The sequence below is a fragment of the Emiliania huxleyi genome, assembly GCF_000372725.1.
Source record: "Emiliania huxleyi CCMP1516 unplaced genomic scaffold EMIHUscaffold_240, whole genome shotgun sequence".
Classification (NCBI taxonomy): Eukaryota; Haptophyta; order Isochrysidales; family Noelaerhabdaceae; genus Emiliania; species Emiliania huxleyi.
The window spans coordinates 90,592-114,567 of record NW_005200249.1 but is presented as its reverse complement, the minus strand read 5'-3'; the positions used below and the strand labels follow the sequence as shown (position 1 = coordinate 114,567).

Genomic DNA, 23,976 nt, shown 5'->3' with positions numbered 1-23,976 from the left:
GCTTGGCGCCCATCCCGCCCTCCGCCCTCGCCCCCGCCCCTGCCCTGGCTGGCCTGGGTGGCATCTCCCCATTATCACGCGCCAAGTGGGAGGGAAGTGGACGGGGCCCTGAGCCGACCTAGCCCCAGACGGAACGGGGCGCCCAACACGTGCCCGGATTACTGTGCCTTCCCCGGGTGCAGCCTTTCGGTTCGTGAAGGGTCGGTGCGAGTCGTGCTTTCCTCGATCCCCCGCCCTCCCCCGCCATCTCCGCCGCTTTGGCTCTACAGCCACCACCGGGAGGCGGCGAGGCGAAATCAGACTCGGTCGAGAGACCCCAGATTGGCATCCATGCCTCTCTGGACAGGGTGGCCCGCCACAACGACCCCTGGAATTGCGACTCGCCGCTTTCCTCCCGCTGTGATTCTGTGTGAGCTCTGTGAGTCTTGTCTGCCAACAATACACCTAAAACAATAACAAGGCTGTGAATCTCCAGGGCTCGCACCTCAACCTCTCACAGGCCAGCGCACAGCGCCATAGGAGGTATTTTCTTCTCAATAACAAGGCTGTGAACAGGACGGGCCGCGTTTCGGTTGCCCGTGGACGGCCCCGATATCGCAACGCGTCGTTATGGATGTCGGCCCCGACTGCCGAACTGCTCGAGAGCGGCGTCTGCCACCTGCCGGGCGTGCTGGCACCGGAGGTGCTGTCGTGGTGCAGGGACATGGCTGGTGACCGCTGCCAGTCCGTCCTCCGCCACCTCCTCCTCCGGCAGGTGGTTGCGGGGAAGCCGGCGCCGCCACGGTGCGAACGACCAATCCCTGCTCTAACCACGCACGCCACTAGTCCACCGCCTTCCACTCGCGCCGCCAAGCATCCCCACAGCGATCTTCGACATCATCGGCCTGTGTCTCGGCGCGCTAATCATCTGTCGGTGTCTTGTCCGCACGGCCACAGGTACGCAGAGGTGGTCGAGCAGGAGGGACGACGGATCGAGGTCAAGCAGCGGACGACTGGGGTTCTAGTCCGAGCAGTCCTCTCCGCCGAGCCCCTGCGCAACCTCCTCCTTGCAGCGCTCGGTGTCCAGCTGCCACCGCCTCGCCCTGTCCCGGCGGCTTGTCGCAGAACTCTTACCCAATCCTGCATCGGCGTGTCCCGCCCCTGGCCCGTCGTAGGCGACGACGCCGAGTGTCTTGCCGCCGGGACGCTCGTTGCGATGTCATCATCGTCGTGGAGTGAGTGGTCTGAGCTTGAGGGGAGGGGCGAGGGCGGCGGTAACCCGGAGGCGTCTCCCTGGCGCGCGGAAGGCACGCACCTCTTCGACGTCGACGTCCCCCTCCCTCCGTATGCGTTGACCTGCTACGTGCCGCTCAATGACCTGACACCGGAGAACGGTCACAGCTGCCCTCACTACTCTCCGCCGCTGCCTCTTTGCCAACCTCACCGCTCCATCATCCACTGCCTCGCTCCTCGCGGCTCGCCTTGCCGCTCCCGCCTCTCCGTTCTCTCCCTTCGACGCCCTCACCCCCACTGCTCCCACCGGCGCCGCTCTCAGGGCCAGCCGAGTTCGCTCGCGGGTCGCACGTGCCAGGGCGCGAGTATCGGGGCGGTGAGCGTCCAAAAGGCGGGCTCGGCGCGGACGGCGGCGCAGCCTCCGCTGCATCTTTCGGCATGCTCCGGCCGCTCGGCACCGAGGGGCTCAGCGTGGGAGAGGTAATTGACCACCTGAAGCAGGCGGACGGAGGCGCGGGGATCGTCGAGGCTCTCATTGATGCCGCGGGGAGAGGCGAGGCGCGGCGGCCGCCGCCGCTCGCAGCTTTGCCAGTCGCCGCGGCGCACCAACAGGTGGCGGACGACTGGGAGGCACTTGTGGCGTCTGTGGCGCAGGCACCAGATTGGCAAGGGCAGCCGCTTACTTGGAGCGAGTCGGCCGACAGGGTGCGCGAGGTGCGTCCAACCAACGGCCTCCGCCTCCGTCAACACTTCTGCCTTTCTACACTGCCCCCCCGACACTGCCTCCTCAAGCTGCCGCCTTTTTGCGACCTTTACCATCGTTGCCATTAATCGCCAGGTGCTACGGCAGTGCGCGTCGCCTTCAGCCGCCACAGTACAGCGAAGGTCTACGCTGCTCGCGCGTGCCGGCGACGCCGTCGTCGTCGACTACCGTTTGTGGCGCCGCTGGCTCCCGAACCGTTCCGACGCGGACCAGCAGCTGCTGTATGCCGTGGTGGGCAGGCCCTGGTGGGGAGAGAAGCGCGGCACCGGCGAGGGGCCCGAGTCGCTCTTCGAAGCCCTCAGCGCGCACATGACGGTCGCGGTGGGCGACGACCCCGTCCCTGCCGACGGCATCGCCCGCGAAGAGCTCCTTCGCAGGCGCGTACCGCTCGCTAGCCTCGTCGCAGGCGCCGGGCCGGCGGCCGGCTTCGCGGTGGGGACGGGCGGACAGCGGGCGGCGGGGCGCGGCAGCGCGGCGGAGCGAAAGGCGCAGAGACGTCGCAGCAAGTCCAAGAGGTGAAACGACAGACGCGGCCATCAGCGCCCAAGCGCATCTACGCTCTGCCTGAATTGCTACCACGTCCAAGCCGCACGGACCGATGCTCGCCCACATTGCCGCCACCCCGTTCCGCCAGTCGACGCGTGGGGTCTCCTCTTTGCACTTATGTGTTGCCGATTATGTTCCCCCGGGCGCGGGGCGGCCGGCGAGGCCTTCGCCCTGCGGCTGCGCCCCTCTGGCTCTGCGTGGCGCCGTGGAGCTGGAGGTGGAGCGGTGCCGATGGAGAAGTCGGTGGTCGGTGGAGGAGGCAGGAGCCCCCGCAGCCCCCCCGGCCCCGCGAGGCGCCCCGCCGCGACGCGCGAGCCCCCGGCGTGGAGGCTTGACGAGCACGGGGGGCGTTCCGGTGCGCCGTCGCCGCTTCTTTTTGTGGGGTTTCCATGATACTACATACGTCAGTATTTTTTCTAATCGTCTATAATCTCTCCTAACGTGCGCAGCACACCCCGCGCCTCTCCTGTCCTCTGCACGCAGCTAGCGCTCCTTGCGCGGGCGGCGCATCTGTGCGGATCGCACGTCGAGCAGCATCAGCAGCGCAAAGACGCCCTCCCACGCGGCGGCGGCCTATTCACGCCTAGTGCTGTGAAGAGCGCTAGCCTAGTGCAGGGGCTGCCGCCTGCGTGCGTCGACGCCTGGCCAATGGGCCAGTGCACCACACCGCTCATGTACCTACGGTGGCGGAGGGCGGCAGCGAGCTGCGGCTGCAGGCGCAGGCCGGCAGGCAGCAGGGGAGGAGGGCGGCGGCGGCGCCGATTCTGGGGAGCGAAGCGGAGAGAGAGAGAGAGAGAGAGAGAGAGAGAGAGAGAGAGAGAGAGAGAGAGAGAGAGAGAATGTGCTCGGACGTGGCGTTGGGTAGGCGGTCTCGAGGCGTCTCGGAGGAGTTGTGCGCCCGTTGAGGAGGAGGCAAGCCACCATGAGTTTGGTGACGGCGCCGAAGAGAATGAGCCCCTCCTGGTGCGGCGCGTGCCGCGTGTACAGCAGCGCGCAGGCCCAGCAGAACTGCTGCGACCAGAAGAGTGTGGCCCACATCCGCGCGATGCCGCAGCCGGCCTGGCACTGTTCCGTCTCCTTGGGCACCTGCGGCAGGCGGACGGTTGGTCGGCCGCGGAGCGCCACCGCCACGAGCATCTGCGAATGGCGCTACCCAGAGGTGGGCGGTCGGAGAGACGGTGTTGAGGAGCAGCTTGATCACGTTGAGGGGAGAGAGCACGAGCCAAGGCAGGGCTGCGAGGGTGTAGAGCGGCGACTGCAGCGCCATTCGTGCCGTTTCGTGGAGCGTGGGGAGCGGAGCGAAGCGGCGGGGTGGGTTCGTCTCCTTGCCGTCTACGGGGGTCTGCCCGGGCAAAAGACCTCCGGGTTGGGACGGGTGTTGACACATAGCTCATAGGTAGGTAAAGCCGTGGGGCGGGCCAGTAACCGCCCCGCGACGGCTCCAGATTTAGAGGGGTACGTGGTAGGGTGTATCCTCGTACCTCGAGCCTTAAAATAAATAAATAAAAAAACCAACTGTAGAGTGTAGTGTGAGATGGGTGAAAAGGAACAGGTCCCCGCCCTTGCGATCTTTGTGCAGGGTTCTTTGTGGGTGTGGTCGGCGACTAGCCGGGGTCGTCCTCCCGATGGGGGACTAGCACTAGCCGTCTTCCACATGGTCCCTCGGGTCCCTGCTGCTCCTAATCTCTTCGTAGATCGTAGTTCGTACATCCTCCTGAGCTGATCTCCGCAACGTCCCGTGCTCCGCCCCGCTCGTGCCTCGTCTCGCCGCCTCTGTGGACTGCCGTGCGAGCCTCGCGCGGACCTTGCGGGCCGATTTTTCGCGAGTTTTGGGATGCCTAGACCCCCTAGACGGCAAGGAGCCCGAACCCTGGAAACTGCCAACGACAACGCCACGCCTGGCTCTCGCAGTGGCGCGGCGGGCGCGGGATCCATCGCGCATGCTGCGACTCCTCTCGGACTCGGTCGAGCTCAGAGGTCAGAGCTGTGGGCGAATAGCTCTCGCGGGATGTCATTTGAGCCCACGCGGCACCGGGTTCGTGCGCAGCCACTCCAGCACCGCGCTGACGGACACGGTGCTTGGATGGAACGCCAGCGACTGCTGCCCCTCCTCTGCCGCTCGGAGGTCCCTCAGCTCCTCCTCCACCGCCAGATGCAGGTCGAGATCGCTCCAATGGCCCGCCTTGTGCGCGTCGCGAGACGCGCCGCGCGCGCACAGCTCCTCCACGACGCGAAGGTGGCCGCGCATGCAGGCCGCAAACAAGGCGCAGCAGCCCACCCCGCCGGCGTCGAGCGCATTGATGTCGGCGCCCGCGCGGAGGAGCTCGCGAACGGCGTCCAGGCGGCCGCACGATGCCGCCGCCACCAGCGGCAGGCAGCCCTGGGTGTCCTCGGCGTTGGGATCTGCGCCCGAACGGAGCTGCACCGCCACCGCCCCGGCGTCCGCCGCCCTGCAGGCCCGCACGAGCCGCACCTGCCGCTCTCGCCGCTCCGTCCTCCGACGGGCGGCGGCGATCGCGCAGCCGGCCGCCGCGAGCAGCGCGGCGCAGGCGAGGTGCTCCGGAGGGGCGGAGCGCATTTTCGCAGGCAGAGGCGGCTCTCTCTCTCGCCTCCCGTGCTGGCTGCGCCGTTACGTCCGTGTTGCGTTTCTTTTATCTTAGGTTTCCGCGTTTCAAGTTCTTTCAGCAGACCTAAGGACGGTTCCAAATTCAGGAGCAGCCCCTAAATAAATAGAGCATTCAACCCCTGGTGGGATTAGGGCAGCAACCCGACGGGCAGACCCCGCCCCCGCTCGGAGGCGTGCAGCGCCACACAAGCTCCAAAGAAAAAAAAGCGCGAATTTTCTGCGAAATTCTTTTCTGGGAAAACAAGGCCGCACATCAACATCCCGACTCCTTCGACGAACACCTTCCCGGGCTCTAGATTCATGTTGAATAGAAACTCAAACGTCACGCGCCTCATCCGCGGCGGCATCCCTCGGCAGCCAACCACGCGCCGTGGCCGCCCATTTCGCGCGCCGCTTCGCCGCAAGGCGACTGGCGCGCAGCCGCCGTGGGCGCCGCACGGTTACGTGGTCTCCGAGACGCCGCACGAGTACAGGTATGCGCTGCAGCTGGCGTCGGCGGCGGCGGGCGCGTCCTACATGCTCGGGCTTCGCGCCCGCTCGGCCGTGCCCTCCTCTGTCCACCGCGCCGCCGACGCGTACGCGAGAGCAAACACCGAGCGGCCGCTGCTGACGAGAGCAGTTACCACGGCGGTGCTTGCAGCCATCGGAGACCTCCTGGCGCAGTCCGTCGCGTCCGCGCCGCGCGCCGAGGCCTCCTCCGCCGGCCCCTCCTCCTCCTCCGGCGGCGGCGGCTGCGACTTGCGCCGCACCGCGGTGATGGCTGGCTGGGGCGGCGTCTGCGCAGGGCCGTTCAACCACTTTTGGTACAACTGGCTGGAGAGGGCGGTTGTGCTGCGGAATCCGATGCACGCGGTGGGGCTCAAGATCGCGCTCGACCACGTCGCGTACGCGCCCGTCCTCGTCGGCTTCTTCGCCTGGACGGACCTTTTCCAGGGCCGCGCCGCGACGCCGCACGACGCCTTGCGGCAGGCCGTCTGCTCGGAGCACCTCGCGCCCACCTTGCGAGCGAACGTGGTGGCGTGGACGGCGGTGCACGCGCTCACCTTCACGGTGGTGCCGCCGCCCTACCACGTCCTCTGGGTGTCGGTCAACTCCGTCTTTTGGAGCGCCTACTGCTCGTCCGTCTCGGAGGGCGGCAGCATATGAGCCCCCCTCGTCGAACTTACTTCCCATGCCCCATGCCACCCACTTGCCTCGCCGGTGGCTCTCTGTTGCTCGCGCCCAGCGCGCGGGCTCGAGGCCCCGTCCGAGGGACACCCCTCCCCTCGTACGTCCGGCGCGGCCGCGCCTCCAAAGAAGAGAGAGCGACGCTGAGAGCCCGCCGCACCGCACCTGTGTCAGATCCCGCTTGTCTTTCACGTACCCGTGTGTGTGCGCGGTGCAGTGGTATCTTCTTCAGCCCGTGTTATTGTACAAGAAATGCGATGTAACACTTGCCAATAGGGCGGAGAGTCCGTTGTGAGCCCCCAACGTCGAAAACGTGCAAAACAAGGAAGGTGAAATCGAATGTGAAGGAGATGACCGAGCGAGCCCCGCGCGGCCGCGGCGGCGCGGGCACGGCTCCCCGCTGACCCCGCGCTAGAGCTCGCGCGCCGCCTCCGCCTCCCCAAACCGAGACCGCCACGCGCGCGTGTCCGTGGCGTGCGTACCCGGCCCGAGCACGGCGCGAGCCCAACGGGTGGGGGGAGCGGCGAGGGAGCGACCTCAGCAGAGGCGCGAGGGGAGGGTGGCTCTTCCTTGGCGCGGGCGCAGCCGGGTTATCCGACCTCCATGGCTGCTGGCGAGCGCGTGGTGGTCACGTCGATGGGGAGGGAGGAGAGCGGCGTGAAGGTTTGCGTCAGCACCTTGGCCGTCCCCTTTGGGAAGGAGTAGCCGCCCGCCTGGTGCGGCCGGGAGGGGAGGGGCGTGAGAGGGGCGGCAGGAGAGGACGTGCTGAGGGAGCGGCGGGGAGGGAGGCGGTGGAGCGGGGTGGGGGAGCGGGGAGCGGCAGCGGGGAGGGGGAGAGAGGCGGGAGAGACAGAGGGAGGAGAGAGAGAGAGAGAACCGGCAGAGAGAGAGACGGGGGAGCGGCAGACGCCGCACCTTTCGGAACTTGCGCTCGTTTGGCCGGACAACGTTGCGCAGCACGGTGTTCCCGTCCTTGTTGATGACGAGCATGTCGACGGACCCGCCCGAGCCGAGGTCGTTGTTGATGCCGCTCATGATGGCCGCCTGCACCAGCGCCTTCGCCTCCTCCACGCTCATGGCATCCTTGTACTCCGCCTCGAAGACGGCCTGGGGAGGCGGAGCAAAGGGGCGCGAGGTGAGGGAGGGGCGGCGGCGGAGGGGTGACGGAGGGCAGCGGCTATGTGGGTGCGTGGTGGAAGCGTCGAGGGCGATGGGCCGACGGCAGCGGGACGCGTCGGCGGTGGCTATGGCGGCGGTGGCAGCGGCGGCGGTGGCAGTGGCGGGCAGGAGGAGGGAGAGGGCGGCGCAGCGCGCCATCGCAGCGAGCGAGCCGGAGCCCATCGTGACGTAGGGCAGCGAGTCGGTGGAGCCGTGCGGGTAGACGGTGTACAGGGAGGGCCCGTTGCAGTCGAAGCCGCCCAGCACGAGCGCGGCAGAGATGTTGCCCTGGTACTGAAACAGCTTGCGCTTGAGCATCGTGAGCGCGGTGATGGTGCGCGGCGCCTGGAGGAGGCAGGGCTGCGGTCAGAGCGGAGCCGAGCACGAGGGCGGCGGCGGGAGCATAGCGGGCGGGAGGCGAGAGGGAAGGCGTTGAGGAGGAGAGGGGGCACCTTGCCAGTCGCAAGCCGGTGCAGCTCAATCTGCGACGAGACGAGCTGCGTGGTCGCCTCGGTGTCGGCGGAGGTGCCGGCGCCGCAGCACCAGATATTGTCCGCAATGTAGTGGATCTTCTCGCAGTTCTTGTCGCACACCGTCTCTCCCTCAGTCGCGCGCGTGTCTGCGCCGAGAACCACACCGTCCTGCGGCGGCAGAGGCGCGGGAGATGGGCGCAAGCCGGCGCGCGCGAGATACAGCGCGCGAGCGGCGAGCCTTGTAGACGACGCCGACAATCGTGGTGCCCGTCTTTTTCACCCGCGGCGCAGCGACACCCTGCGCACCCAGGACCTGGTTCCTGCGACGTCAGAGCGCCAGCAGTCAGCACCACTGCTGGCAGATCTAGGCTGTCTCCTGCAGGGTGGCGCGCGGACCGTCGCGTGTTGTCGAAGTTGAAGCCGCCGAGGCCGAGCGCCTCGTGGAGCGGCGCCGAGCTGGGCAGCATTGCGGCCGCCGAGACAGGCTAGAAAAAGAATCGACAGCGTGACGGAAAAGAAATCCAGCAAAAAGAGAAAATCCCGCTCGTAACGGCCTCGTTCCAGACGCCGACAAGGGCGCTCAGTGGCTCGCAGTGGAGGTCAAGCACTCGCGCTGGAGGTAGCTCGCACAAGCAAGCGCAACCAGAACCGAACATGCCCCTCTTCTGCTCTCGCCCTTCGACGAGGACGGACGCGCGTCCGCAGCGAGCCTCTCGCGGCCGCCCTCAAAGAGCAGGATGAGCGGATCAAGGAGCCTGAAGCGGAGGTGGCAGCCCTCGGCCGTGCAGTGCACCCGCGCCAGCGACGTGTCACAGGGGGAGCAACAGCAAGCGGTTCGCACCTCCGCGGTGGACGACCGCTCCTCTGGCTCTGCTCTCGGCGGCCGGGGGGCGGGGTGGCGGTGAGCGGGCGAGAGCGAAGAAAAGAATCCTTTTGACCCAGGGTTCGCGACTGGCGGCGGCACACACCTATACGCGCCTGGTGTGTCACACGCGGGGTGTCACGCGCGGACGCGCTGCGACCTGGCACGAGTGGCACACGACCTGCGTGTCGGGGACTCGGGCCGGAGAGGCCCTCGCGGGGGCTCGCGGTACGGAGGCCGGGGACGCGGCCGCCTCTCTCGCGCCCTCGAGATATATATTGCCACATATTCTCAAAATTCTCATATTTATTTCTCTCTTCTCTGCTGATCCATAATAACACCCCCTCGCGTTGCGCGAAAACGACGGCGGACAGCCTCCGTCGGCGGGACGGGCGCTAGCCGCTCCACACGCCGCCAAGGCGCGGGCGCATCGCCGCTCAGCGCACTCAACACGCGGCCACGCTCAACCGCCGAGTCGTTCGGCAAGAGCCGCCCGTCGCCACAGCGCCTCCCTCAGCTCGGGAAGGACGGCTTCACAGTCACCACGCGGCCCTTGTCCACGTCCTTGATGTCCTGCACGAAAAGCGGCTTGACAAAGGTGAGGGGAGGGTAGAGGTACTCGGCCTCGCCCGGGTAGAGCGACACCCAGCTCACGTCGGCCCCCTGCTCCATCGGCGAGTCCACCTTGATCCGGAAGAGGAGCGGCGTGCAGGAGGCGGCGTACGCGCCCACCACCGCCAGGCTCGCCGAACTGCTCATGCAGGCGAGCTCGGTGCCGCCCTGCAGCAAAAAGTTCTCCTCCACGGCCATGTCCCGCATGCCGCGCCACAAGAAGGTCGGCCGGAACTTCGCCACCGCGTCCATGTGGTTGGCGCGCATCTTCTTGAGCGCGTTCGAGACGAGCATCGCCGTCGCGGCCAGCGGGTGCGGCTTCAGCTTTGCGCGCAGCGGGCCGTTGATCAGCCGGAACGTCGACGACGTGTAGAGCCGCAGCGCCGCCACCTCACTCCAAGTGAGCTCCGCGACGCGCGCCGGCGTCATCGCCACAAAATCGGCCAGCCTCTTATTCAAGTTGCCCGCATCGCGCAGCACCGCGCTCCCCGCCGCGTCGTTGCCGCTCACCTGCCGGCCGCAGCGGGGGCAACCTCAACCCCACGCTCGGGCCCCAAACCCCGCACCCGGGCGTGCCGCGCGCGCCTTCTCCTCGCGCGCCTCCTCGTCGAGGACGTACTCCACGTTCCGCCTCAGCTCGCGCAGCAATGCCTCCGCCTAGAGAGGGACGTGTCGAGGATGCGTCCACACCGCCCGTCGAGGGCAGCAGCCCGCGCACCGGCACGCGCCTCGCTCGCCACAGCCGCCGCCTCGCCGCCCGGCGCCGCCAGCCAGAGGGCCGACGGCACCGCCCGGTGCAGCGCCTCAAGGGACAGCGGCGCCGCGTCGCCCTCGCCCGCCGCCCCCTCCCCCCCCTGCGTGGCGACGAGCCGCATGGTCTCGGCGCGCACCGCCTCGAGCCAGCGCGCGTCCCTGCCGTCCTGGAGCCCTCTGCTCGACCACTTCTCGAGCGCCGCCTTCTCGGTGACGCCGAGGAGGTCACACCGCGCGTCGAAGTCGAACCCCTCCTTGACGAGCGCCTTCTCGAGCCCGACCGCCGCGCTGCGCCCCTCGTCGAACGTTGCCTGCGTCGGCTCGATGAACTTTGCCGACCGCGCGGCGCCCACGGCCGCGCCGCGCTGGCTCGAGATCTCGTGGATGAAGAGAGGCGCGATGTACGGCGTCGGCCGCATCCGCGCGTCGGCAAAGGTGCTCGCGAAGTGGCGCACCGCGGCGAGGCCGTCCTCGGGAGGCCACGCGTGCAGCAGCGCGCGCTTGACGGCGAGAGGCTTAGACTTGCCGCCCTCCCGGAGCCGGATGGTGGGGTGCTCCAGCAGGGGCTCGTTGCGCACGATGGGGAAGTAGCGCGACCTGCCCTTGCGCGTCGTGCGCACCACGTCGAAGCGGCCGTCCTTGGACACGTCCTCGAGGCGGTCGATGTCGTCCTCGTGCAGCAGCGCGAGCCCGCCCGACTTGGAGTAGATCGTGTCGCCGAGGAACTCCGACGGAGTGACCCACGCCATCCGAGCAAAGCCGAGCCCCGCCGCCGCCACCGCCGCCGGGAGCCGCCGCCACCGCTGCCCGTCGAAGAGCGGCTCGATCGCCGTCGCGGGCAGCGGGCAGGCCGGCCCGAGGAAGAGGGCGGAGCTGCCGCCCTCCGGCGAGAAGGAGATGGCGTTGACGGCGACGATGTCGTACTTGTAGTCAAAGTAGACGTACGCCCCCGTCAGCAGCCAGGCGACGAGCGGGTCCGACGCAGCCAGCCCCGGCACAACCTTCGTCGCGGTCCGCTCCACCGCCGCCGCCTCCTCCGCCGCCTTAGCCGTCACCGAGCTACCCTCCGCCTCGGAAGACGCGTCGGGAGGGTGGCAGAACGCGTAAAAGGCGGCGTGCGTCGGGATGCCGGCGCGCGCCCGCGCGGCGTCTGGGAGCGTGAGGCAGTGCAGCGGCGACACGCGCAGCGTGTGCATGGGCGAGGCCTCCTTGGGCCAGAGGTGCTCCCGCAGCGCCGCGAGGCGCTCCCTGCTGTTGTGCGGAGTGGGCGAGTCAAAGGCGGAGGCGAGCAGGACGAAGTCGTTGATGGCGTCCTTGGAGTGGGTCAGCGCGTGCTTGTCGAACGGGAAGAAGAAGGTCGAGATGTCCTGCCCGCCGTGCCGAGGCTGGCCCTGCTCGTCCAAAAGGGAGATGATCGAGAGCGGCTGGTTGATGGGCAGGCCCGCGCCAGCGCCGCCGCCCAGCGTGCGACGCAGCGCCACGAGCGAGTCTGCGTCGAGGCGCCGCAGCCGGTCGTCGCACCAGGTCGAGGGGTCGTCCGCGTCAAAGTCCCTCCCCGCTCCGCCGCCGCCACCTCCAGCCGCGTCGAGCAGGGCAATGCGCAGCGTGGGGAGGTCCTGCGAGTCGATGAGGCCGGTCAAGTGACAGTCGAAGACGTCGCATGGCTCTGCGTCGGCCCGCGAGCAGCCATTGAGGCCGTCGCGCGACATGGCGACGAGGGAGGAGCGGCTGATAGCCGAGAGGTTTGCCGATTCCTCCTGCAGCAGCCGCTGGTAGGCTGTAGTGAGCGCCTCGAGCCGCTCCTTGGGCGCGTCGCCCTCGAGAGCAGAGGAGCGGTCGTCCACCATGGAGGTTCGAACCGCTTGCTCCCCCTGTGACGCACCGCTGGCGGGGTGCACGGTTCGAACCGCTTGCTCCCCCTGTGACACGTCGCTGGCGGGGTGCACGGTTCGAACCGCTTGCTCCCCCTGTGACACGTCGCTGGCGGGGTGCACGGTTCGAACCGCTTGCTCCCCCTGTGACACGTCGCTGGTGAGGTGCACTGCACGGCCGAGGGCTGCCACCTCCGCTTCGAGCTCCTTGATCCGCTCATCCTGCTCTTTGAGGGCGGCCGCGAGAGGCTCGCTGCGGACGCGCGTCCTCGTCGAAGGGCGAGAGCAGAAGAGGGGCATGTTCGGTTCTGGTTGCGCTTGCTTGTGCGAGCTACCTCCAGCGCGATTGCTTGACCTCACTGCGAGCCACAGAGCGCCCTTGTCGGCGTCTGGAACGAGGCCGTTACGAGCGGGATTTTCTCTTTTTGCTGGATTTCTTTTCCGTAAGGTCGTCGATTCTTTTTCTAGCCTGTCTCGGCGGCCGCAATGCTGCCCAGCTCGGCGCCGCTCCACGAGGCGCTCGGCCTCGGCGGCTTCAACTTCGACAACACGCGACGGTCCGCGCGCCACCCTGCAGGAGCCCATCTGACAGCTGTTTTGAGAAAGGTCGTTTACTCTCTTGCCTTCAACCGACGACGCCAGGGACGACACGGTGGCGAGCTGCGAGCTGAATGGACCGAAGGGTAAATGGAGGCGGGCACTACTACACACAATAGTCGACACTTCCCGCCCTCTTCTACGTCGCTCTTGTGCGCGCTCACTGCGGGCACATATCCTGCAGCGCGCCGCAGCTGCACTGGTCGTAGGGCTCGCCGCAAATGGCGCCGCAGTCAAAGCCGCTCGAACCGCACGCCTCGCAGGTGGAGACGGCCCCGGTGAGCTGCGCGGGGCACTCGACCGGCACCACGTTGGCAACCTCGAGGTTGTCGCGAAACATTGGGCACTCCGCCGCCCGGGCCGGGTCGTAGGTACCTGGGCAGCTCGCGGGCAGATCCTGCGGCGGAAAGACGCCAAAGAGGACGTCGTGGCAGGCGGCCGAGGCGGTGGTGTCGCCGGGGAACGCCTTGGCGCAGAGGTCCGAAGTGTAGAACCCACCATACCGCGCACAGCTGGCCGTATCGCTGTCGGCGGAGCAGCCGCCGCCCTCCGCCGAGTAGACGTCCCAGCCAGCCATCTGCGAGCAACCCGTAAACTCGCCAAAGCCGCCGCCTGGGACGAGGAGGTCAAAGGCGAAGCCGCTCTTCAGATCGCCAGTGTTGGTCACCATGACCACCATCTTGCTCACCGCCGCGCTGTTCGAGTTGGTCAGCTCCATCGAGTAGCACTGGTTGCACTGATCCATCGCGCCGCTCAGCCCAGCAGAGACGGCGGCGAGGCCGTACAGCGTGTCGCCCTCGACAAAGGGCGCGTACGAGGTGCACGCGGCGCCGGTGCCGCCCTCGCAGGTGGAGAGGGTGCCGTAGCAGCTGGCGTGGGGGTTGGAGCCGTCCGCGTCGCACGTAAAGACCGGGTTGGTGTTGGGCGAGGCCGAGCACGCAAACTGGCAGCAGTCCCAGTAGTGTGAGACGAGGGACCCCGCGGGCGTCTCGACCGATGTCTCCGCCGGCGGAGGCGGAGAGGGGCTTGGCGAGGGCGACGGAGACGGAGATGGCGAGGGCGACGGAGACGGAGATGGCGACGGCGACGGCGACGGCGAAGGCGAAGGCGAGGTCGACAAGGAAGGGTGGAAGACAAAGGCGTTCCACTTCTTGTTGCCGCTCAGCGCCGTGCTCCCATCCTCTGCCACGCGGCACTTGTCACCGTCGCTCTTGTACTGGCAGCAAAAGTCGCCAGAGTAGCCGTTGTCCTTGGCGTGATCGAGGCAAGAGGCGCGACACTTCTCGGCGGAGTTGCGGTCCTTGAGCCCCGTCACGCTGCCGGCGCATTCCTGCTTCTTGGTCGTGTCAAAGTCCTCGTACAGCGGGTTGGTGCAATGCACGTTGGCGTCGACTCCCGGGCAGTGCTTTGCGACGCACCTAGAGCGGCGTGGAGAGAGTGCTTTCGAGGGCTTTGAGGAGGAGCAGGAGGCCAGGGCTCAGCGCACATTGGGCACAGCACGGCGTCCGACCCGTCCACATTCTCGGCGAGGCAGTGGCAGGAGAGGGAGAGGTGGCGGGCCGGGTGCTCCACGGGCAGCGCAACGATCTGGACGAGCTGGTAGAGCGCGAGGGCGGCAGGGACGCGGGCCATGCTGTTCCTGATGTCTCGTTATGGACCTTCCGAGATAAGGACGGGCGCGCTTTCTCGGCGAGAGGTCGAGGGACGCGGCCGCGGACGGGTTCGGAGTCCCCGGTGTGGTCGAGAACAGGGTAAAGGCTAAAGCGGGCGACAACAAGTAGTTTCAGAATTATCGAGAAAACTCCAAAATGCAGGTATAAAAAAGTGAGAGACCGGAGACGGTGCCGACTGGGGGGGGGGGGGGGGCTAAATGATAGTCCCCTTGACGCGGACTCCCCGGTCGTGCGTGACTGAAACGCTCACGCCGCTTTGGGCGTCCGGGGCACATGCAGTAAAGGCCTCCCCCGCCTTTGGGGGGGCCGCGCCAGCCTCGGCGCTCACCTCCACCTCGCACCTCCCGGCGCTTCCCTCGTGCTCGTCGAGGAGCGCGCGGGCTCGCAGCGCCGCGACGGAAGGCGCGAAGGCGCCGAGCTGCTCCCTGTGCGCGTGCTGCGCGTAGTAGACGCTCATCGCCGCCGCGTGCGCTATTCACAGCTCGACTCGCGTGAGGGCTCGGCAACAGACGCCCGTCGCCTCTGCGTCGAGCAACGAGGAGGAGGGCGGTGCCTGCCACGGCGCCGCTGTCGGCCGGCAGGGTGGTCTCTCCCGCGTCGGCGGCGGCGTGCGGCGCGAACTTGACGAGACCCCACGCATCGGGGAGGTGCATGTTCACCTGCAGGAGATCGAAGAGAGGGAGGTGGAAGGCAGGAGATCGAAGGGAGGGAGAGACAGGACAGGAGGAGCGAGGAGCGAGGAGAGGAGGCGAGGCGAGGCGAGGCGAGGCGAGGCGAGGCGAGGCGAGGCGACAGGGAAGTCACCTTGCCCTCGTACCGCCTCCTGCGAGGCTCCCACACCACCTGCGGCCGCCACACCTGTGCACAGCCTTGAGCCGTGAAGCGACGCCGCTCAACCTTCCGCACCACGCCACCGCCCCTGCCTCGCCCAGTTGACCTCCCCCTTCCGCTCGACGCGAGAAAAGTTGATCCGCCACGCGCCCCCCACCTGCCCACGCCCAGACAGCGTGAAGAGCCGCTGTTCACAACGCGCTGCATCCGCCGCCCACGCACCGCAGGCTTCACCGCCCCTGGCTGGCGCGCGAGCGTGTCGCTGTGGCAGAGGGCGATCTCGACGGCCCAGGCGGCGCCTGACCGCAAGCCAAACGCCGTCGGACAGAGTGCTTCAGCCAGCCATCTCGAAAGCCCTGGCGGCGCCTTCCGGCGCGTTGAGCCGGCCTCGCAAGACGCGCGTTGCCGTTGTCTGCCGCCGCGCCTCGTAGTGCTCGCTCGAGCCTGGCTGGGCGACTCGGCCCGAGTGCTCTCCTCCGCCGTCCGCATAGGGCCGCGTGAGCAGCAGGTTCCACACCTGCAGGCTCCACCAGGTGTGAAGAGGCGCTGCCTCGCGGCTGTCGCGTGAGCAGCAGCTTCGGCAGCGCCGTGTTGAGCGCGTTGACCTCGAGCTCCTTGTACGCGTGGCAAGACCCCTCTGCATCGACAAACACCTCAAAGTCGCTGTCCTGCTGGAAGATGGGCGAGTTGCGCTCCGTAAACGTGGCCCGAACCTCAAAGTCAGAGGCGAGCTCCGCGCCGACGTAGAGGTACTCGCTGTCCCAAAGCATCTTCATCCGCGTGACGCAGGCCGCGGGCGGCTGAGAGCCGTCCGGCGCATCGGCGCCTCTGATCTCTTGGAACGGCGACGACCATGGCGCAGCCGCCCAGGCCGCTTTGGAGAGGTCGCCGTCGATGACGAGCGGCGGTGCGCCGGGAGGCAGCCGAGGCGCGATGTAGAGCAGCGTGTCTGGCTTCATGTGAGAGCGCTGAGAGCGCGAGCGGCAGCAACACAACGCTGAGAGAGCGAGCAGCAGCAACACGACTTCTCTTGAGCGGCAGCAACGCAACACGACTGACGGGCTGAGAGGTCTTGCGGCGCAGCCGCACCTGCCTCCACTTCATACGGACGCGTCGGCCTTACTCCCACACGTATACGCACAGGTGTTACCCGTGACACAGAGTGTGTGCCGCCAAGGCGGGACCACTCGGGGACGGTGCCGACGGGACGCGGCTCGGGAGACGACTCCCGCGAAGGCACGGCTGGCACCCGTGGCGTGGGGGCCGCCTCCAAAAAGTCGGGAATGGCTCTCCCCGCAACTCTATCGCTAACACGCGCCCCACCGAGACTGTGGTGGGCGCGCTGCAGTCGCACGTCTACCTACGTCATAGTGCCACGACGTGCGGCCTAGAATTAGCACACGCGCCTCAGCTCGCAAACACTCACCCATTTGATTGTCACTGTCCGTGAGTGCGAGATTAGGGCTAGCCGCAGGCAGCTAGCCCATGAGGAGGGCGTCCATAGACACCTCACTAGACCCCACATACGGTCTCGCCCATGCCTCGCCGGCCGGAGAGATTGCTAGAGGTGGAGCATGCTGCTCTAGCCTCACATGTCACTTCCTGTCGTCTGTTGTTTGTTGTGCCCTTGTTTGTTTCTCTTGGCACCTTGGAGTGCTGGGGGGGGCGACAGGGAGGATGTGGCCTTGAGTTATGTGTACGCCAACTCAGGGTGTGTGGCAGCCAGCTGGCTGTGTGTCTTGTGAGCTTGTTTGTGTCTGTGTGTCGCTCGTGCGTGTCGTCATCATCTGTCCAGCGTCCACCCATACCGCGTTGGTGTCCAGTCCGAGCCTGGCTGTTCTTCACCTTTCTACCTACCTACCTGACACACAAAATACTCACTCAAACGAGCCGTTAGGACATAGCACGATACGCAACAGCATCAGGCGCAAAGATCAGTCTGCACGGCGTACCTCACTCACACCTCACAGAAGCACAACCGGCCGAAATCGCGGGACAGCACATCCTAGGCTTGTCTCCTAGGCTTGTCTCCTAGGCTTGTCTCCTAGGCTTGTCTCCTAGGCTTGTTTCGAGGCGGGCGCGTGGGGCAAGGTCTGCGTCTCTTGCGGACTTACTAAAAAGAAAACACGAAGGCCGCTCGCGCGCTCGGAGGAAGCATCGTCCACAGGAAGGCGCGGAGGCATCGTCCTCGGCCGCGAGGAGTCCGCAGGACGCATCCGCAGGAGTGGCGCCCTTGCGGTCGGAGAAGGCGGCGTCCGCTCCGCCGTTGTCGATGCCGCAGCCGGGCGCCTCGCCTCGCCTCCCCGCCGCCTTTGAGCCGCTCGGCCTAAGACTCGAGCTGCTCACGCCGACCTCCTCTCCCGCTCCGGCGGCTCCGTCCGAGGGTCAGGTCATCAGCGTGAGCTTCACCGGCCGAGTCGGCGACAAGGACGGCCCGATTTTTGACTCGTCCGAGCGCGCGGGCGGCCCGCTGGCTGTGCGGCTCGGCCGCGGCAAGCTCATCGCCGGGTGGGACGCGGCGCTGACGCACGTGCGGTTTGGCGACTCCGTCCGGCTGACAGTGCCTCCGAGCCTCGGGTACGGCCGCAAGGGCAAGCCTCCGCTCGTCGCTCCCAACGCGACGCTCTGCTTCGACATCACGCTGCACGAGCCGGCCGCCCAGACCGCCGCAGAGGCCGCCACGGACGCGCTGATCGACGCTGCCGGCGCCGGAGACACGGCGAGGCTGGCGCGCGCGCTGAGCGACGGAGCGGACGCCGCCTTCTCCGACCGCAAGGGCGCCACAGCCCTCCACTTCGCGGCGGGTGGAGGCCACGCCGCCGCTGCGGTGCGGCTGATCGAGGCGGGCGCGAAGGTCGACGCGGAGCAGACTCAGCCGGCCGGAGTGACTCCGCTGCTGCTGGCTGTGAACGGAGGGCACGAGCTCTGCGTCCGGCTCCTCGTGCGCGCAGGCGCGGACGCGGACAAGGCGAGCCGGAAGGGGAACACGCCTCGCGGCCTCGCTGCGGGACAGGCATCCTTGCTGGCGGCGCTGGAGGGGGGCGGCGGGGGGGCGGACGGCGGAGGCGGCGAGCTGACGAGCGAGCTCGGCATCGGGTGGGGAGGGGCGCCCAAGGGGTGGGAGGCGCTGCGGCGGCACGCGCTGTGGCGCGAGCGGGTGGAGAGCTCGAACCCTCGCTGCTGGCTTCGGCTGGTCGTCGATGGCGCCGAGGGCGGGGAGGAGGAGGAGATAGGCGGTGGAGGTGCCGGTCACGGCGTGAGGATGTCCTTCCTGCACGCGTGCACTGCTGTGAGCAGGCGCCCCTCGTCGAGGTCGAGCTCTTCGCCGACGTCGCGCCGAGGGCAGCCGAGAACTTTCGCTGCCTCTGCACGGGCGAGAGAGGCAGGTGCCAGGCCTTCGGAGGGCCGCCGCTGCACTTCAAGGGCAGCAAGCTGCACCGGATGGTGCCCGGGCAGATCCTGCAGGGAGGAGACATCACGTCGGGCGACGGGCGCGGCGGCGAGTCGATCTACGGCCGCCGGTTCGACGATGAGCCCTTTGTGCGGAAGCACTCTGCAAAGGGCCTCCTCTCGATGGCGAACAGCGGCCCCAACAGCAACGGATCGCAGTTCTTCATCACGCTCGATGCGCTGCCTCACCTGGACGGCAAGCACGTCGTCTTCGGCCGCGTCGTAGCCGGAGTCGAGTACGCGGTCGCCATCGGAGGCGCGTGCGGCTCTGCCGCCGGCACGCCGGTGCGGGGCGTCACCATCGCCGACTGCGGGCAGCGCGGGGGGGGGAGCGACCAGGACGGGAGCGGCGGAGAAGTGTGATTGAGAGTCGCTTGTTGCATGCGCCATATGATGACATTAGGGACGCAGAGCATATGCCTTTTGGCCGCCCTCTTCGTGTGGAGATTGAATCTCTCATCTGCAGTATGCAGCAATTCACTCCCCGGCCCCTCGAACCAAAAGGGAAGAGAAGAAAGAATTTTACGAGAAAGAAAAGAGAAAGTGTGGTCCGCGCGGCACGCGTCCCGTCCGAACCAGCAGTGAGTCGTCGACGATGAGGCCGCACCCCCCGTCCGACGAGGTTGAGGTCTTCGGTCTACGCGGCGTACTGCAGACCCACCGTGGGCCGGCACCCATCGAGACGCATGGCTACCGGCGCGACGACAATGGGCTAGTGCCGGTGGACGAGCCGCGCGTCTACGAGCTGCTTGGGCAGCGGCTGTCCGCCAAGGCCGTCAAGGACTACGGCGCTGCCGATCGTGCGCGCGAGGCGCTGCGTGAGATGGGCGTCGACGTCTTTGACAGCTCTCGGATATGGCGCGTCCGTGGCGGCACGCGCGAGTTCAATGCACGGCTGACGCAGCTAGCGCAGTCGAGGCAGTTGTCGGCGTGCCGCGCCGCCTACTCTGCCGGCGAGGCCTTGGCCGACTCGCGCTCGCACGCCATCCTCATCGACGCCCACGCCGCGTGCGGCGATGGGCAGGGCGCACGCGATGCGCTGGCGGCGATGAACGCTTCGGGCCACCAGCCGCAGCCGGCAGAGTATGCGGCGGCTGTCAGCGCAGGCGACCTCCTGGCCGCTCGACGGCTGCTTGGCGAGGCCGAGCGCGAGCTCGGCGGAGCGAGCGGCGGCGGAGGCGGCAACATCGGATGGCGCGTGCTCGCCAACGCTTTCCTCCGCGCCTGCGTCGCGGGCGGAGGCGTCGACGATGCAGTGGCCCTCGTGCAGCGGCTGGGAAGCGGCGCTTGGGCGGCAGCGTCTCCCGACGCGTCGACGTTCGAGTACGTGGGGCTGCTCTGCGCGCAGGCTCTGCGGCTCGACGAGGCCACCGCCTTTGCCACGCGCGCGCTGGGCGCGCCGTGCCGGGGCCGCCCCTCTGCCCACGCCGCCGCACGGGTGCGCGTCGCCGTCTGCCGCGGCTCGGCGCTCGCCGGCGAGTGGGCGCGCTGCAAGACCGAGGCGGCGGCGGCGCGCGAGCTGCTGGCGAGGGCCGACGACGAGGGCGGCAGGAGCGGCGGCGGCGACGACGAGCGGCGGGGTGCGCGCGTCTTCCGCCAGCACCAAAAGGAGGAGGCGGAGAGTGAGCTGGCCGAGCTCGGGCGGCTCGCAGCCGCCGCGCCGCCCGCCGCGCTGCCGCTGCTGCTCCGACGGCTGCTGCCGCTGCCGGCGCCAGCGGACGGCGACGACGACGACGACGCTTCGCGCAGAGCCGCCGTGGCGTCTGTCGGGGAGGAGCTCGAGAGGGGGTGTGGGCTGGGTGTGTGGCGGGAGAGGCTCGGGCGGGGTGGAGAAGGCGCGGGCGAGGCTGAGGCAGCGGCGGTGCGGAAGAGGCTGCGGCGGGTGCTCCGCGCGGGCGCGGGCTTGGACCTCGCCGCGCTGTTTGAGGAGGCGACGCACAAGCAGCGCAAGGGCGAGCGCAAGCGGAGCAGAGCTGCGCCGAGCGAGGGAGGCCTGGCGCCAGAGCAGCGGACGGCAGAGCAGCGGACGGCAGAGCAGCGGACGGCAGAGTACCGGCTCGAGATCGGCTGCGGAGGCGGCGAGTGGGTGGCTGCCCAGGCCGAGGCGGCGCCCTCGCACGTCCGCTGGCTCGCCTTGGAGCTGCGCCGCGACCGCGCTCACGCCACGGCGGCCAAGCTGGCGCTGGCGGGCAGGCGGAACGCGGCGACGCTCTCGGCAAGCGCCTCCGACGCGCTCGAGCGATGGATCCCGCCCGAGTCGCTGCAGGCCATCTATTGCAACCACCCGGAGCCGCCGCAGCAACACGCGGTCGGCGGCGCCGCGCCCCGCCAGCAGCAGCAGCAGCAGCAGCAGCAGCAGCAGCAGCAGCAGCAGCCAGAGGCGGCGCACATGCTCGACCGTCGCCTCTTCGACGCGGCCGCTGCCGCGCTGCGACCGGGGGGCACCTTCACCATCGTCACCGACAACGCGTGGTTTGCCGATCTCCTGCTAGACAGCCTCGCTGCGCACGGGGCGTGGGCAGCCGTGCCGGGCGCGCTCGAGGCAGCCAAGGCCGCCGCCGCCGCAGACGGCGCGCGTGCGCTGCGGCGGACGGCGGGCGGGCTGCAGCTGATTGTGGCGCCGCCAGGCGAGTGGTGCGGGCACGTCGTCGCCAGCTCGAGCTATTTCGATCGGCTGTGGCGGCGCGGCGTGAGCAAGTACAGCGCAGTGGCGGACCGGTACGTGATTTGTTGCGTCCGCCGCTAGCGCGAGTACAACGCAGAGACATTGTAGAGGCCGCTGTGTGCGGTTTTGCGCCCTAGACGCAACTGTACAGGCCCGAGAGCTAGCTCCGTGTTAGCGTGAAGCCTCAAAGGGTCCCCAGATTCGTGACACCTCTAACACAGAGATACCGACACTGCGGCGTGCCAGCTGGAGAGCTGGCAGCTGCCACGAGACAGAGACACTCCACGCAGTGTGGCGGCGTTTGTCGGCGTGTGGCTGAGGAAGACGGTGTCGGTAGGCTTCGACCTCAGGCCTGTTCTGCCAGCATTGGCGCGTGGCGATACTTCCTCACCCCCGCCCCCACCCAGTGGGACTCCCGTTCCTCGCGTCACGCACCTCACTGGACACTGCCGGGACGCCGCTGCAGCCATTCGCCACGCTTAAAATCGTCCCATCAGCCCTTTGCATCCTGATGCGGAGGGAGGTGGCGCGAACGCTGCGGTTTGGCCGGCGGGATGCACCTCCGTGCACGTGCTCGACCTCCGGCACGCGGTACGCACGTGGCGCAGCCCGGCACGCGCAGGAGCTTGTAGCGGGGCTGTTCCGACGGCATCTTTGTCGACCTTCGGCCGGGGTATTGCGGCCGCGACTCCTGCGAGGACGGCGAGGACGGCGAGGCTCCGCGCACTCACCGCCGCCGGGGTATGTAGCAGAACCAGAAAAGCATTGTCCACTGACGGCTACAGCACCGAAGACCGATCTCACGCGGTGATGAAGGAGACGGATGAACGACTTCGCCCTGCCCGGGTGGAGGATGCGCTTGAGGCGGTGTGCATGCCACGACCAGAGCAACTCTCGGATGGGCAGCACCTGCCGGTTGCTGTACTGCTGCACCCGTAGAGCCTTGCGTGTAGGTTGGGCAGCTCGTACCACGGCGTCATCATACGGGCGTGGTGAGCGTTGTGGTACCCAAAGTTCAGTGAGGCCAGGTTCAGCAGCGGCCAGCGGGTGCTCAAAAGGTTGGAGTAGGTATTCTCTTCCTCGTACGCAGCGGTGCGCTCCCCGGGCCCGTGTGCATACATCGTCTCCCAGTTCTCATCCGCGATCACCTCGTACGTGTGCTGGAAGCAGTCGTGGATGGCGTGAAAGTGGGTCATCAGGCAGGCCTCGACCGCGCGGAGGGCCACGGCGCGCACGCCGCCGGCGATCCATAAGTGGCTCCACAACGCGAGCAGTGCGATCACACCGGCGAACGCGGTGAGGGTAATGCGCATCGGCGTGGAAGGGTCGCGGCGAGCGAGCGGATAGAGCCCGAGCGGGCAGAGGGCGACGCGCGCGTGGACGAGGCACTCGACGACCGGCACGTAGAAGTACTCGAGCGCGTACACCGCGTTCAGCAGCGGCGCCCGCAGCTTCCTCAGGTCCTCCTGATGGTCAAAGCTTCCCGTGTCGGCACGGTCCTTGTGGTGCGCGATGTGGATGCGCTTGCAATGCACAAAGTCGACGTACGGGCAGCCGCACAGCCACATCATCGCAACGCCCGCCGCAGTGTTCCACTCCGATTCGAGGAAGAGCGTCGAGTGCGCGAATTCGTGCACCAGCCAAGCGGCAATTGAGCGGCTGTGCGCAGCTAGCAGAACTGCACCACCAAGAGCCGCGGCAGACAGATCGCCCGTGTGCAGGTAGCAGTACAGGCTGCACGCTATGCCGCCGACGACGTAGAAGATGGCAGCAAACGTCATCCACGCACCGCGCGGATCGCGCAGAGTCGGCAGCCGGAGGCGGTGCGTCCACCCATCCATTGCTCGGGGATCGTGTGTGTTAGATTTCTGGCCCACAGGTGTGAAGAATTTTACCAAAACTCTTGTGTTTAGAACACAGGCTCTCTCGCGAAACTTTTCCCGCTCGACCGTCGACGTCCAGACCTCACTTTGACGACGCTACGGGGTGGACCCTGAGTTGACCAGCCAGGGGTTGTGCGCTGGGCCCTCCTGGGTCTCCTGCTCGGCTCCATCCAGCCAGTAGACAAGTCTTGTCATCAACAGAGTAGAAGGATCTGACCTCGGGGCCGATGTGACCAAGCGCTGGTAGCGTGGTTTAACCTCACACCCATGGTCTCACAGTGTGCCGGCAGTCGCCGAGCACAGTGTCGCTCACACAAGCCGCAGCACAAGTGACTGGAGGGCCAGTGAGGGCGAGCCCATCGCTGTCACAGCTGTGGCAGCCGCACAGTAGGCTGTGTCAACTGTGCAGAGTGTGTGAGCAGCAGAGGAGCTGCTCTCCAGGCTTCAGGCGCAAAGAGATGCATGCCACCGAAGGGGCGCGCTGTCGAGGACGAGGTTCGCCGAGCGCGGCGCAGGTTGGGGGACACCGTCACCGACGAGCGCGTTGGAGTATTCACTCCGGACAAAGACGGGTACACGCACACGCCAGCCGCGGTAGTGTACCCGTCTTTGGTCTTAGCGGCGAGGCGCGGGACCGTCTGTGGCGAGGTGGGTCGCGTCCCCCGATTTTTCCTCAGAACTCACACGGTCCGCACCCTTTAGGAAAATCAATTAGTGGAATCCAGTCCGAGATGAGTGAGGCGGAGCCTACCCTGCACACAGCCGAGTCAAAGTTGAGAGCCGGGAGGCCGGACACATCAACTCCTCGGGAGAACGACGGAGAGACAAAAAAGC

The 23,976-nt window shown here is 67.6% G+C and overlaps 10 protein-coding genes across 10 annotated transcripts; 4 read left to right on the top strand and 6 right to left on the bottom strand.

Moving 5' to 3' along the window:
* Positions 1–613: 613 nt before the first annotated feature.
* On the top strand, positions 614–2,941 carry EMIHUDRAFT_236792 (hypothetical protein; the record flags this gene model as incomplete). The annotated part of the gene is made up of 7 exons (XM_005778680.1): positions 614–682; positions 755–783; positions 937–1,058; positions 1,155–1,373; positions 1,535–1,917; positions 2,051–2,374; positions 2,930–2,941. 7 exons carry the CDS (start codon positions 614–616, stop codon positions 2,939–2,941), a joined length of 1,158 nt encoding a protein of 385 aa, XP_005778737.1.
* Positions 2,942–4,532: 1,591 nt separating this feature from the next.
* On the bottom strand, positions 4,533–5,099 carry EMIHUDRAFT_236790 (hypothetical protein; the record flags this gene model as incomplete). The annotated part of the gene is made up of 1 exon (XM_005778679.1): positions 4,533–5,099. The coding sequence occupies one exon, from the start codon at positions 5,097–5,099 to the stop codon at positions 4,533–4,535; it is 567 nt and encodes a 188-aa protein (XP_005778736.1).
* Positions 5,100–5,421: 322 nt separating this feature from the next.
* On the top strand, positions 5,422–6,582 carry EMIHUDRAFT_443435 (hypothetical protein). Its single transcript, XM_005778678.1, has one exon. It carries the CDS (start codon positions 5,448–5,450, stop codon positions 6,291–6,293), a length of 846 nt encoding a protein of 281 aa, XP_005778735.1. The 5' UTR covers positions 5,422–5,447; the 3' UTR covers positions 6,294–6,582.
* On the bottom strand, positions 6,535–8,430 carry EMIHUDRAFT_443432 (hypothetical protein). Its single transcript, XM_005778677.1, has 7 exons — positions 8,342–8,430; positions 8,184–8,265; positions 7,925–8,113; positions 7,629–7,817; positions 7,230–7,421; positions 6,668–7,027; positions 6,535–6,644 (listed from the first exon to the last, which is right to left on the bottom strand). The coding sequence occupies exons 1-6, from the start codon at positions 8,410–8,412 to the stop codon at positions 6,905–6,907; spliced, it is 846 nt and encodes a 281-aa protein (XP_005778734.1). The 5' UTR covers positions 8,413–8,430; the 3' UTR covers positions 6,535–6,644; positions 6,668–6,904.
* An 890-nt stretch (positions 8,431–9,320) lies between these two features.
* On the bottom strand, positions 9,321–12,343 carry EMIHUDRAFT_236787 (Hypothetical protein; the record flags this gene model as incomplete). The annotated part of the gene is made up of 5 exons (XM_005778676.1): positions 9,321–9,929; positions 10,035–10,076; positions 10,160–10,483; positions 10,628–10,897; positions 11,354–12,343. The coding sequence occupies 5 exons, from the start codon at positions 12,341–12,343 to the stop codon at positions 9,321–9,323; spliced, it is 2,235 nt and encodes a 744-aa protein (XP_005778733.1).
* Positions 12,344–12,800: 457 nt separating this feature from the next.
* Positions 12,801–14,272, bottom strand: EMIHUDRAFT_236785 (hypothetical protein; the record flags this gene model as incomplete). Its single annotated transcript, XM_005778675.1, has 3 exons — positions 12,801–13,583; positions 13,776–14,058; positions 14,127–14,272. 3 exons carry the CDS (start codon positions 14,270–14,272, stop codon positions 12,801–12,803), a joined length of 1,212 nt encoding a protein of 403 aa, XP_005778732.1.
* Positions 14,273–14,490: 218 nt separating this feature from the next.
* On the bottom strand, positions 14,491–15,158 carry EMIHUDRAFT_366984 (hypothetical protein). The gene is given in 2 exon segments (XM_005778674.1): positions 14,491–15,086; positions 15,102–15,158. The coding sequence occupies 1 exon segment, from the start codon at positions 14,951–14,953 to the stop codon at positions 14,789–14,791; it is 165 nt and encodes a 54-aa protein (XP_005778731.1). The 5' UTR covers positions 14,954–15,086; positions 15,102–15,158; the 3' UTR covers positions 14,491–14,788.
* Positions 15,159–16,038: 880 nt separating this feature from the next.
* Positions 16,039–18,957, top strand: EMIHUDRAFT_558154 (hypothetical protein; the record flags this gene model as incomplete). Its single annotated transcript, XM_005778692.1, has 2 exons — positions 16,039–16,053; positions 18,442–18,957. The coding sequence occupies 2 exons, from the start codon at positions 16,039–16,041 to the stop codon at positions 18,955–18,957; spliced, it is 531 nt and encodes a 176-aa protein (XP_005778749.1).
* A 232-nt stretch (positions 18,958–19,189) lies between these two features.
* EMIHUDRAFT_366983 (hypothetical protein) lies at positions 19,190–19,835 on the top strand (the record flags this gene model as incomplete). Its single annotated transcript, XM_005778673.1, has 1 exon — positions 19,190–19,835. A coding segment is annotated over one exon (646 nt), but the record flags the coding sequence as incomplete, so codon positions are not given.
* A 1,903-nt stretch (positions 19,836–21,738) lies between these two features.
* Positions 21,739–23,100, bottom strand: EMIHUDRAFT_236781 (hypothetical protein; the record flags this gene model as incomplete). Its single annotated transcript, XM_005778672.1, has 4 exons — positions 21,739–21,767; positions 21,839–21,950; positions 22,064–22,097; positions 22,193–23,100. 4 exons carry the CDS (start codon positions 23,098–23,100, stop codon positions 21,739–21,741), a joined length of 1,083 nt encoding a protein of 360 aa, XP_005778729.1.
* Positions 23,101–23,976: the final 876 nt, after the last annotated feature.

Bases quoted from the DNA above. Each gene is read 5' to 3' on its own strand.
- EMIHUDRAFT_443435 (XM_005778678.1), top strand. From the start codon at position 5,448: ATGTTGAATAGAAACTCAAACGTCACGCGCCTCATCCGCGGCGGCATC.
- EMIHUDRAFT_366984 (XM_005778674.1), bottom strand. From the start codon at position 14,953: ATGCGTGGGGTCTCGTCAAGTTCGCGCCGCACGCCGCCGCCGACGCGG.
- EMIHUDRAFT_443432 (XM_005778677.1), bottom strand. From the start codon at position 8,412: ATGCTGCCCAGCTCGGCGCCGCTCCACGAGGCGCTCGGCCTCGGCGGC. The intron at 8,266-8,341 runs GTCCGCGCGCCA...CTGACGTCGCAG, and splicing joins AACTTCGACAACACGCGACG to GAACCAGGTCCTGGGTGCGC. The intron at 7,818-7,924 runs GTGCCCCCTCTC...TGCCTCCTCCAG, and splicing joins ACCGGCTTGCGACTGGCAAG to GCGCCGCGCACCATCACCGC.